Source organism: Tenrec ecaudatus, chromosome 1, assembly GCF_050624435.1.
Source record: "Tenrec ecaudatus isolate mTenEca1 chromosome 1, mTenEca1.hap1, whole genome shotgun sequence".
NCBI lineage: Eukaryota > Metazoa > Chordata > Mammalia > Afrosoricida > Tenrecidae > Tenrec > Tenrec ecaudatus.
The window spans coordinates 144,373,708-144,385,615 of record NC_134530.1 but is presented as its reverse complement, the minus strand read 5'-3'; the positions used below and the strand labels follow the sequence as shown (position 1 = coordinate 144,385,615).

Genomic DNA, 11,908 nt, shown 5'->3' with positions numbered 1-11,908 from the left:
TCACAGCAGGAGTGTGTCTGAACACACCACATCCATGAGGTACCCATTTTAGGATGACGACATTGGGGGTCAGCAAGGTTTTCAACTGAGGCAGAAGACTTGGTGCTTGTTTAAACCAGGTGGCTTTCTGCTCTCGTGAACATTTGCGCCCTTAGAAATCCTATATGGAGCGCTAGGAGGCGGAGGCAACTTGAGGGCAGGGAGTTTTTTGGTTGGCCTGGTCTAAACTGCTGGGTGGATGCTCCCTATGTCAGACGTCTGTCCTTGCCAGTCTGCACCACGAATAACTCCGAAACCCAGTTGCCCTCCAGCCACTTCTGACTCAGGGCAACTTCATGGGTCTTCAAGGTGTGACTTTTCAACAACAGGTCACCAGATCTCTCTTCCGAGACACCTCTGAGGGTGTTTGAACCACCAGCCTTTCAGTTAGTAGCCCAATATGTAACTGTGTCCCCCTGGACAGATGGCTCCCTTCTGTGGCCTTGGTCTCTCTCTGAACCCAGGATAGTGATCATCATGTCTACCTCGCGGCATTGTTTTGAGAAGTCAATCAATCACTGTTCATAGAATGCATTAGATAGTGCCTGCTTACTATGAGCAAACACCGCCCGACTGCCTTTGCTAAACAGCAAAGCTAGCAGAATGAAACCCAGCCCCCTTCCTGGGAGCAGTCACCTGAAAAGCACCACTGAAAAACAAACAAACTTAAAAACCGCATTGCCATCCAGAAAAACCCGATAGGACAGAACAGAGCTGCCCCTGTGGGCTCCCGGGGCGGCCACGCTTCCCTGGGTTCCTTAAATAGGTGTCCTAAATTGACAGGAACAGGTCCCTAAGCTGTGAGTAACAGCCAACCCACAATGACTGCAAAACCTAATTAAGGGGCAAAAGCCATTGTGAGGATTTCATTGCCTAGAGCTGGGATCCACTGGATCCTGGAGAATGGATGCCCCCTGGGATCTCCATCCTGAGCTGAGCCCTCCTCTTGGCTGGGAATACCAGGCCCAGGTGCTCCCATGCTGCCCAGCCTGCAGCCTGTGATTATGGGGCCTAATGGCCATCAGGCCTCTAATGTGGTGTTTAAACCAATAAGGCTTCAGAGAAGTCACGGTATGTTTAATAACGGCTTAATGACTCCTTGTGAGATGCAAGGCTTCTGGTTCCTGTTTGGCCTTGATTTACAGCCCAACTCAGGCTGAGGACAGCCAAGAAACCCCCTCTAAGCCCCCAGCGGAAGAGGGAGGTGTTCACACCAGGCCTCGAGGATTCCTTTAAAAATTGAGAATTCAAATGAAATACAAATGATGTTTGGCTCCCCACCCCTTTCCCTGGTTCTCGGGAAGCCTTGAAAAATAAAGAAGGTTTAACCCCGGCCCCCAGGACGCCTCACCCGGCAGCAGCGGGAAGTGAGCAGGGTCCTAGGGCCCTCTTCTTAGATCCAAGACTTTGGTGACTGGTGTCTCTCCGCTCAGAGAAAGCGAAGCTACTGTGGAAAAGTAACCCAATGCTTTTGGGTTGGGAGACCCAACGTGGAGAAGATGCAGTCCTGCCCTTGACCTCCTCCAAAGGCACAGGGGAGGTGCAGTCCTATGCTGATGGGTCTCCAGGCACTTCCAGATCTCTGGCCCATGGAACATCTCACTCATTGCACTGCATGCTGCACCAGCCTAGAGTCCTGCACACACACACACACACCCCAACACCTTCCCCTGTCCCAGACAGGGTCCAGCCGGTGGGGTCCCAGGAGTCTCCCTTGGAGCTCCAGACCTGGCTCCAGGTCTGAAACCGTCCAGGATTTATAAAAGGACTCTTAGAGTTTACTCTGCAGCTCCACGGGCCTCCACATTCACAGATGAGCACACTAAGGGGCCAGTTCAAGGCTCCACTGCCAATTAGCCACATGGTCCTCCCAAGCAAGCAAGTGCCCCCATTCCAGCGCCCCAGTATGTCCACATAGCCTGACCCTGCTCCCAGGGAGTCTTCTCCCTGTGGGAAGGTGGGAAACAAGCGCTCTGTAAGGCAAGCCTCTCCTCCTGTGGGCTCCAAGCTGAAGTCCCAGGCCAGTCCTCCCCCCCCCCCCCTCCTGCGCACTCACCCTAACTGATGTCAGAGACCAGGCCTAAAAGTGTAGGTTGGTTGACAGTTTGAGGGGAGGTGGGGGGAGGACATTTCTGAGTCCAAAATTGCCTGCACCTCTCTAGGGCCAAGAAAAAGCTTCCGTCTGGGTCTCCAGACCCTGGGTGTTTGCGACTCAGCTGGAAGGGCAGATCCTGTGGGTGCTGGGGAGAAGGCGTTTCCTCCCCCTCCCCCACCCCACCTCCCGCCAGAGTGAGACTGGGGCTTGGGGTAACATCAGGGGTTCTTGGACTTCGAGGGGTTAACCCGCGCGGGGCCACACGTGACGTGGATGGTTCCAGCATTAAGTCAGAGGTGCGGCCCCCTCTCCTGCCCCCCGCCCCCCGCGGCGCGCTGCTCCGGTTTGGGGGGGGGGGGCTCCGCGCCCCCGCGCCCAGGTCCCTCCCCCTCGGTGGACGCGCACAGGCAGCCCGGGCAACGCGAGCTCTAGAGTCCCCGCCGCCCCGTGCGCCCCGAGCCAGCATGGACCCCCAGCGCTGCGCGCCTTTCGGCGTGGGGCCCGGGCCCGGCTCGTACGCGGCTGCGGGGGACGAGCCTCCGGGCCCCCAGGGGACACCGGCCGCCGCGCCTCACCTGCACCCCGCGCCTCCCCGCGGCCCGCGGCTGACCCGCTTTCCGGCCTGCGGACCCCTGGAGCCCTACCTCCCAGAGCCGGCCAAGCCTCCAGCCAAGTACCTGCAGGACCTCGGGCCGGGCCCTACGCTCAACGGCGGCCACTTCTACGAGGGCCCCGCGGAAGGTAAGGCGCGACACGGGGCGCGGGGCCGCCCGGACCCTCTCCGCGCCTTCCGGAATGGGGCCGGCCAGGGCCTCCCCGCCACTGCCCGGTTCTCAACTTTGGTCGCTCTCGCTCACTCGCCGCGAACCGGTGTCGCGGCCGGCCTCGGCCCAGGTCCGGCCAAGGCCAACGTGGGGTGGGAGCCTGAGCCGCCACTGTCCGGCGGCGGGAAGGCGCGGCGGGCGGGCGGGCGAGGGCAAGTGGAGCAGCCTTGGCCAGGCCCAGGCTGGACGGACGGCGGCCAAGGCCGCCGGGAAGGGATCGTCCTCCGCAGGCGTTGGGCAGGGACCGCCGCCAACCGAACCAGAAGCCTCGGCTTTTGTGTCCGGCGCCGGCCCGCAGACGGCCCGAGGCTGGGCCCCTACTCGACCCAGAGCGGCGAGCCGGGCTCACCGGCGGCTGGGGGCCTGGCCGCGCGCAAGCTTCCCAGCTCGGGGCCCAGTCTCCGTGGGGCAGGCTCTGGCTCGCGGTCGGTCGAGTCGCAGTGCCCGGCCATCCTGCATCCGCAATCGTTGTGCGTTGTGTTCTGATTTCTCAGACTAACCTGGCCTTTCCGTCGTTATACATGTGCCGTGGTACCAGGCCGCCCTTCTCGCTAGTCCTGCTTTCCCCGCGACGGAAGGTCACCTCCGGGCCGTCGGGAGCAGGAGGCCCGGTCCCCGAGCGCCGGGGCTGCGACCCACCGTGCTCCACTTGGAGAAGGCACCCGTCTGAGCGTCCCGAGGTCGCCCCGTCAGGCCGGCGGCTCTGCCGGAGTCGGAGTCTCCGCGTCCGCGCCCTGTCTGCGAGGCCACATCCCAAGGCCAAGGCTCAGGCATGAGCCTTCCAAGAGCCATGGCGCCCCCGCCGCGCCCCGCTGGCGCCTCCCAGGCCTCCCGAGTGGCCGTGGCCCCTGCAGGACTGAAGGGACGCGTAGAGGAGGGCGGGGAGGTGTGTGGGGTCAGCGAAGGAAATGAGCGAGTCCGCAGAGTTTCGTGCCTGCGCCCTTTGAAAGAGGCTCTCCTGATAAAAACCACAGTTGGGACTTAATGAGAAGCAGTTGGCCTGGCTCCTCTGATCCCAGCCAGACGGCGGCGGCTGTGCAGCGCCCGGAGTAGCGCCAGGGACAGGTAGCCCGGGTTGGCTCTGCGCGCTGTGCTGCGAGGGGCAGGACCCCCTCGCCGGGCCTGGGTCCCCTCAGCGCACCCACTCCCGCAGCTACTGCCTGTGACCCAAGACCTGCCCGGGCGCAGGGCGCCCTGCTGCAGAGCCAGGACGGACCGAGACCGGGACGAACTCCCAGACCTCGCCTCGGACTTCGAGGGTGCTGTGGATAACGAAATGCGGGGGAAGAACGCCGGAAAGTGGGAACAACGGCCCCAAACGGGGGGAAGGACATCGAACTAAGCACCCGAAGGGAGCAGCGATGGCGAGAGGTAAAGGGCGGCCGGTGAGCTGGGCCGGTGGAATGTGCTAAAATGAAGAACGGGAAACCAACCAAGAAGCCATCGAAGGAAGCGGGTCCGAGGAGGAGGGGAGGACGGATCGCGCAGGAGCAGACAAAACGAAAGAGGAAAAGAGAGCCTCCGATAAGAACAGCACCGGGCGACACGCGCACCCGCCGGAGAAGACAGCTAGGGTTTCCAAGTGAGCGGGGACAGTCACACAAAAGGGCGGCGCGCCTGCCGCGAGCCAAGCCTGGGATCCGGCCGCGCTCGCCTACCCGGACCCGAGCGCGGCGCGCGGCCCCGGTGGCGGGCGGCGGCAGAGCCAGCCCGTGCGAGGCGCGCGGGCAGCCAAGCGCGCTGCTGGACAGGGCCTGCCCCGGGCTCGGGTCGCGCAGGCTCGGGTGACGACTTGGCTGGCAAAGGGGAGCGCCGCTTCATACTTGATAACGGATTCTGAGTGCTCCCAGATCGGACCAGGGAGCGCGCGACTACGCCCGGCTGCAGCCAGCATGCGGTCGCCTCGGCCGAGTAGTCCCGCGCCAGCGTCTAGGGCACCGAGAGCCCGCCCGGTCAGAGGTCCGAGACGCCTGCAGGCTTCCCCTGCGGACACTGCAGTCGTCCTCCCGGCCCGGTCCACGTCCTGGCTCGGCAGCCCCTCTTAAGGCGTTCTCAAGGAGCCCCAGACGGGCCCGGTCGCCGCCACCAATATTAAGGGGCTTTGCAGAGCTTGGCTTCTCTCTCTTGTCATTTACCCCGCCCCCGCACCCCCCAACCTCCCCATCACCACCTCACCTCCGAGACAGGACCTGACTCCCGCTGACTTGAGTTTTTTTCCTTGCCACCACCAAGGCGCCTTTTCCAGAGGCCTTGTTGATTAGCACAGGGCCCACTTACCTTCAAGAAGGAGTACAGATTATGGGCCCCAGACAGAAACCCCTGGGCCCAGGCTCAGGGCCCCTAGGGAGCTCACCAGGGCACTGCCTAAGTCCCAACGCAGGCGCCTGTGTTCAAAACAGCGCCCTGCAGGCGGGCAGGCGGCAGAGCCCCAGGACCCCGGTAGCGAGAAGAAAGGGCGCTGCGGCTAAAGTGAATGAGGTCCAGCGGTCCTGCTGAGCGACCTCACATAGTGCCTGCCTTGGGGACAGTGGGCTAGGCTGCCCTGGGTCCCACCACCGGTGCCCTCTGGGGCCAGATAGTGACAGAGGACCCAGAATGCTTCACAGAGTGAGTGGGGGATCAGGAGTGGGCTTTGTTGTTGCCTCAGAGAGCTGGACTTGGCTGTTAGTAACCACCTGTGTGCCTCGCCTGCTGTGCGGCCAGGGGCCCCAGGCTCCCTTTTCCAGCCAGCACTGCCCCTTAACCACCCAGGTGCCTGAGCCTCTTGCACACGCAGCCTGTGCATGCCTGGGTGCACCCTGGCCCTTCCAGAACCAAAGGTCCCTGCCAAGCTGAGACTCAAAGCTCCAGCTCCTATGCATGCTGTGCCTGGGCCCTGTTGGTGGCCTTCTATTTTCGCAACCCCTCTCTTTTCTCAGAAGCCCTGGTGGCGCAGTGCGCACATGTTGGGCGGTGATCTGCAAGGTTTGCAGTTTGAAATCACCAGCGGCTCGGGAGAACGATGGGGCTTTCCACCCCCTTGTAGAGCTACAGGGTGGGCAGCTCTATCGTGACGCTGTGAGTTGACATCAACTCAATGGTTGTGAGTTTGGAGTGGGATCTCGCTTCTCTTCTGGGGCGTGCTCCTGCCTCCTGAAGTGGGGGTGCTGCTCTCCCCAGACACCTCTCAGCAGCTCCAGGAGCCCACAGGGCAGTGGAATGGGGCATGGGGGAGTTCTCTGTTCCTTGCTGAGGACGTAAATGGGCTGGCAGTGGCCAGCAAGCTTGGTCCATTTTCTAAAGTAAAAGCTCTCAGAAGTTAGGTGGCACTTTCACCCTGTGACCTTGCTGGTGACCAATTGAAGTTTGTGGTCTGGAGGGCCAGGTCCAGGGCCCCCAGTTCTGATCACCGCAGTCCTATTGAGCAAGTCCTACTGGGGGCAGGCTCTGAGGGCCCAGGCTTGCAAGTCACGGAGTCTGTGCTTGAGGGGTGGGGTGTCAGTGTTCCCCAAATTCAGCGCCAACATCCCACAGGCAGGAGTCATTCGCTCACTAATGCCTCAAGTCCAGCTGGCAACTGGGGCCTCCTGTCAGCCCAGGACACACAGTGCCACACATACTGAGGGCCTGCAAAGCCAGGTGGCCTAAACAATGGTCAATGATTTGGTTCAATGTCCCCTGAAGCCTTGTCTTCATCTCCCACACGGGACCAGCATGGGTGTGCCAGGAGTGAAGTCACAGTTCGACTGTGCACCCGTGGTGCTGTGAGGTCACCTGGTGCCCAGGCTGTCACTTGGGGCTATCTGCACAGGCGGGGCACTGCACCCAGGGCACATTCACAAGGTGAGGGGAGTCTCATGGCACTGTGAGGCCACTGTCCATCTTCTAGTAGGTGTCCTCCACCATGCAGAGGGACCCATCAGACCTAGATACCAAGGAACCCATCTCCCTTGCCCCAGGCTTTCTCTGACCACAGCTGTAACCCTGGGCCAGAAACTGCCTCTCTGTGCCAGCTCCTTGGGCCTCCTGGGGGATGGGCCCTGCTGGGGATGGGCCCAGGGCCAGGGAAGGGGCCTTTGTGAGTCTGTGGGGCGTCTCTGCGGCTTCGAGCCTGCCATCCCAGTGGACCGCTGCAGAGGGCTTCCATAAGGACACTGCTTGGGGTTCCTGCCAGTGGAGAGGGAGGGTGATCAGGGTGACCTATTTTTGCACCAGGCCCCAGTTGTGGTGGGTCTCCGCCCAGCTCCCCGAGTGAGGCCTTGCGCGTCAGAGGAGGACTTCAGAGTGGGAAGAGTTCCCGGGCTGCTGCAGGGTCACCCCTGCTTGTTAACTGCACGCTAAGCGGGCAGCCTGAACCCCCAGAGGTGGGGGAGGTGGGCAACGAGAATGGTGAGGAAGGGGCCCTGTGCCCGCTGGCCTCCTGCTCTTTCCACTCTCTCGATCTGGGGGTGGGGGGAGTGAGTGGGGGGTGGTGACCATTCCAGGAGTGTTGAGAGAGACCATCAGTCTCGAAGCTTCTTGACCCTGTCTTGCTCCCTACACCCCGGGGACGTGAGATTCAGAACAGGAAGCCCAGTCAGATCAGCCAGAAGTGGTCTGAGTGCCTCCATCCAATCCCTCCACCCGCCGGACCCTGGGAGCAGAGGCATGGGCAGAGGGGTCCAGTAACCAGAATCAGGAAAATGGACACACTTCCTGGCAGCAGTGGGAGATGCCCACCGCACTATCTTAGCCCCCTCCAGCCCCCAGCCCTACCAGGATGGGGGTAGAAATGCCAACCACCCTACCCTAGGCCCCCGTCCCCAGCCCTGCCAGGGTGGCGGTCCCTTCCATGGCGCCAATCCCGGCACCTCCACACCCCGGGGGATGCACCACCACAGAGCACTTCCCCGAAATGAACTCCCCCTCTGGCCTCCAAGATCCGCCCAGACCACAGAGTACATGGTTCCCCAGGGTCCCCTCCCCAGCTGGAGGTTCAGTAGGCAGGCCTCGGAGTGCCAGGCTCCTTGAAGGATGGCCGGGAGGAAAGGAAGGGGCGTGGGCACTGAGGTGGCAGTGGTTCCCCTCCCTCCATTCCACCCACAAAACCCCCTGGTTCGCTTTTCACTCCCCTTTCTGTGTGTTCCCTTGCAGCTGAGGAGAAAGTATCCAAAGCCGCCAGCTTCCCCCAGCTGCCCCTGGACTGTCCAGGGGGCCCCAGGGACGGGCCCTCCAACTTGCAAGGCTCACCAGGCCCCTGCCTAGCCAACCTGCGTGTCCCCCTGTCTCCCGGGCTCCCGGAGTCCATGGATTTGGCCAAGAACAAGAACAAGAAGCGCCGTAACCGCACGACGTTCAGCACATTCCAGCTGGAGGAGCTGGAGAAGGTCTTCCAGAAAACCCACTACCCTGACGTGTATGCCCGGGAGCAGCTGGCTCTGCGCACAGACCTCACCGAGGCCCGCGTGCAGGTGAGGGCCCGAGGCCGCTGACATGAGCCGGACCATGGCAGGGCAGGCGGGGAGAGGCAGACATCAGCCCCGCCCGGAGCTACCCGCCTGTGCCTAGTGTGTGTGTGTGTGTGTGTGTGTGTGTGTGTGTGTGTGTGTCTTGGTGTAATGACCCCACCCCGTGGGCAGGTGATGTTGGGCCTGTCACCGGTCCTCTCTGCTTTAGTGTCCCAGTTTAGGGAAAGGAAGTGCCACTGGCTAAGGGGTTCCCATCATGGCGATTAGAGGTGTGACAGCAGTTTGGAAGCAATGAGGTGCTGAACTCTTCTCAGGCGTCACCCAGGGTGGCTTTCCAGAAGGAGAGGGGTCCACTAGAGGATCTCAGGGCCAGGGATCCCTACCCCACAGAGACCAGGCCCCAGTGCTTCCCGGATGGAGCCTCTGCTGTGGAACCTGGAGCAGAGGGAGGAAAAATGACAGGGAAGTCCTGCCCAAGACAAGCTGGAAGCGAAGTGGGCGCGAAGTGGGGAGGTGGCTTCAGTCTAAGTCCAACCCAGAAGGATGACAACCACCGCGGTGCTCCCCAATGCCATGAAGGCCAAGCAGGGCCTGGGAACTTCTGCCTCTCCCACCACCCAGGAAAGAGCCCACACGGTCTCATCCTGCTGGGGCCCCTCCCATGGACTCTTTCTGAAGGTGATATGGGGCAGGACTGGAGCAGAGCCCAGGAGCCCAGCAGGTCCAGTCTATAAAGAGGCCCCTCACTTGTAGTGAAGCAGGTCTTATCCCGGATCCCCCCACCCCCGCCCCATAGGACCAGAGGAGTTCTGGGTTGTGGCCCCTCTCCTGCTGACAGGTCCCTCCAGCACAAACTCCCAAGTCTGTCCCCTGGCCTCCCTGAGGCCTGGGATCACCAGGGTGGGGCCGGAGGTCCAGGAATTGTACAACCCCCACAGAAGCTACAGCCACAGGATGGGCTCTGCCCTGTTGTCTGCGCTCCCATGCCTCCCCTCAACCTGGAGAGGCCCAAGGAAGGGCCGGGGCCCAGGCCTTGTCCAGAGTCAGTCCCCAGTGATTGATCCAAGTGAGGGTCCACTGCAGGCACTGTAGGGAGGGAGAGAGTGACAGGAAGGACAGGTCCCTGAAATCAGATTCTCAGGGTCCAGGTTCCCAGTGCCTACAGGGGAAGGAGAGGAAAGGGTGGGGATTTCAGCAATGCCTCCCACCACAGGCCTGGTGTGGGAGTGGATACAGCTCCTTACAACTCTCTCACCCAGGGGCAGAGCCACTTGCCTGTACCTCAGAACAGATCCTCCAGGACAGAAAGCCCCCGAGGGTTGAACCACCCCAACCATGTGGTCAGTGGTCCAGCCCTTAGCCCACTGGACCAGCAGGGCTCCAGGAATGACCGTGTGTGTGTGTGTGTGTGTGTGTTCCAGCCCTTAGCCCACTGGACCAGCAGGGCTCCAGGAATGACCCGGTGTGTGTGTGTGTGTGTGTGTGTGTGTGTGTGTGTGTGTGTGTGTGTGTGAGAGAGAGAGAGAGAGAGAGAGAGAGAGACACGAGTCCAGGTAGGAAACCCCCTAACCCCGATAGTGTTTTGAAGGAGAACCAGCTGGGGGCTTGGAAGGCCACAGAGAAGAACTGGGAGAGGGCAGGGGCCGTGCCAAGAGGGCTGGTTAAGGAGATGGCACCTGGGCTGAGGCCCCCAGGGAGCCACTGAGGGTCGAAGCAGGGTGACCTGAGGTTCTGACTCGCCAGGTGCTGTGAGGTGGGTGCTTTAGAAAAGGAGAGCAGGCAGGGGCACCAGACAACCCAGTCTAGGTGCACCTTGACCCCCAAACCCGGCCTAGTCTGCAGGGACACCAGATTGTGTGACTCAGCCTCACCAGTGGCATCAGGAAGGGGGCCCATGGGGCCAGTAAACCGCTGTGGTCTTGAGCCTCTCCCAGGCCCCCTCCCAGGATCCCCGGGGCCAATCACTATGTGGATTTACAAGCCCCTGAAGCTCAAGAACCGCCAGCCGGAGCCAGCTCCCCACCCTATAGGACAACACCCCCACTAATGAGGTCCTAAGATCTCCCCCCCAATGGACTCCACGCCCCCTGGCTGCAGAAGCACCCCTCAGTCTCCTCCCCTCCTGGCTTCCAGGTCTGGTTCCAGAACCGCAGAGCCAAGTGGCGGAAGCGTGAACGTTATGGGAAGATCCAAGAGGGACGGAACCCCTTCACAGCTGCCTATGACATCTCCGTGTTGCCCCGCACCAACAGCCACCCCCAGGTGAGACGCCTAGCCAGGGCATGGCCATGCCCCACGGGGTACCAGGGGACCAGAAGCAGCATCGGGGGCAGGCTCTGGGCGACCTTGCGCACCTCCCATCTCCCTCTGCCTCCAGGCAGCAGGGTTAGTGAGTTAGCGTTGCCTGCTGGGCACCTGGTGCAGCCGCTGCCGCCAAGGACCACTGAGGACACGGCTTTGAGACGTGTGGGAGGGGGCCTCCCAGGAAGTGCTGCCCGCCCAGCATGGGGGACTAGGAAGAAGCCCTCTGGACCTGGGCCACAGGGAGCCTTCCTGGAGCTTCTGGGTGAGGGAGGTAGCCCCCAACCCTGAGCTATTGGCTCACCGCCTTCATTTCTCTCTTTCAGCTGCAGAACTCGTTGTGGCCCAGCCCAGGGTCAGGGAGCCCCGGGGGACCCTGTCTGGTATCCCCAGAGGGCCTCCCTTCCCCCTGCATGTCTCCATACTCCCACTCCCACGGGAACGTTGCTGGCTTCATGGGGGTGCCGGCCTCCCCCGGAGCCCACCCTGGCATCTACTCCATCCACGGCTTCTCCCCGACCCTGGGCGGCCACAGCTTCGAGCCTTCCCCGGACGGCAACTACAAGTCTCCCGGCCTTGTGTCACTCAGGGTGAGGCCCAAGGAGCCGCCCAGCTTGCTCAACTGGACCACGTGATCCATCAGCCATGGGACTCACGGATGAGTCGCTTCTCCACCCCCACCCCTAGGCAAAGTGGCTGGGTGCTCAGCTCTGGGGGCCTTTCTCTTGGGGTAAGGTGGGACTTCCCAGGATCAAGTGGGCTACAGAGCAGGGCCCAGGCCTCAGCCTGGCACAGACTTGGGTTCTGAGCCAAGCTGGTGGGGTGGGGGTGGAGCAGAGACACTGTCTTCCTGGAGCGAGACGCTGCCCAAGTCTGCATCTGCCTGCTCCATCAGAGGGACGGATGGACAGATGGACACCTGGATTGCATCCTTGAGGCTGGGAGGGGGATGCAGACAGGACTGGGTGGAGTGCCTCGTGAAGCCCCCCAACCGATGGAGGGTTGCGCTTCACCTCTCCAGGCGGCTCCCTCAGCCCCTGCCCAGTTTCCAGGGGCTGGGCACCAACAGCTTGAGATCAGCGGTGCCCCTTGCCAGCACCTGCCGAAACCGCCCCACTGTGGGGGCTCTTCTGGGCTCAAGCCTGGCCGGTCTGCCTCGGTGCCTTCCTTGGATGGTAGTGTGAGAACAAGCAGATTTCCTCGGGTGCTGAGATCGAGACCCC

General features: G+C 62.0%; 1 protein-coding gene across 1 annotated transcript; it reads left to right on the top strand.

Annotated features, from left to right (window-relative positions):
* Positions 1–2,598: 2,598 nt before the first annotated feature.
* On the top strand, positions 2,599–11,320 carry ALX3 (ALX homeobox 3). The gene is made up of 4 exons (XM_075540292.1): positions 2,599–2,875; positions 8,071–8,387; positions 10,518–10,646; positions 11,012–11,320. Exons 1-4 carry the CDS (start codon positions 2,599–2,601, stop codon positions 11,318–11,320), a joined length of 1,032 nt encoding a protein of 343 aa, XP_075396407.1.
* The last annotated feature ends 588 nt before the right edge of the window (positions 11,321–11,908 follow it).

What these genes read in the sequence shown, in the direction of transcription:
- ALX3 (XM_075540292.1), top strand. Translation starts at nt 2,599, where the DNA reads ATGGACCCCCAGCGCTGCGCGCCTTTCGGCGTGGGGCCCGGGCCCGGC. An exon ending in CTACGAGGGCCCCGCGGAAG is followed by an intron (nt 2,876 to 8,070) that starts GTAAGGCGCGAC and finishes GTTCCCTTGCAG; the next exon opens with CTGAGGAGAAAGTATCCAAA. An exon ending in TCACCGAGGCCCGCGTGCAG is followed by an intron (nt 8,388 to 10,517) that starts GTGAGGGCCCGA and finishes CCTGGCTTCCAG; the next exon opens with GTCTGGTTCCAGAACCGCAG.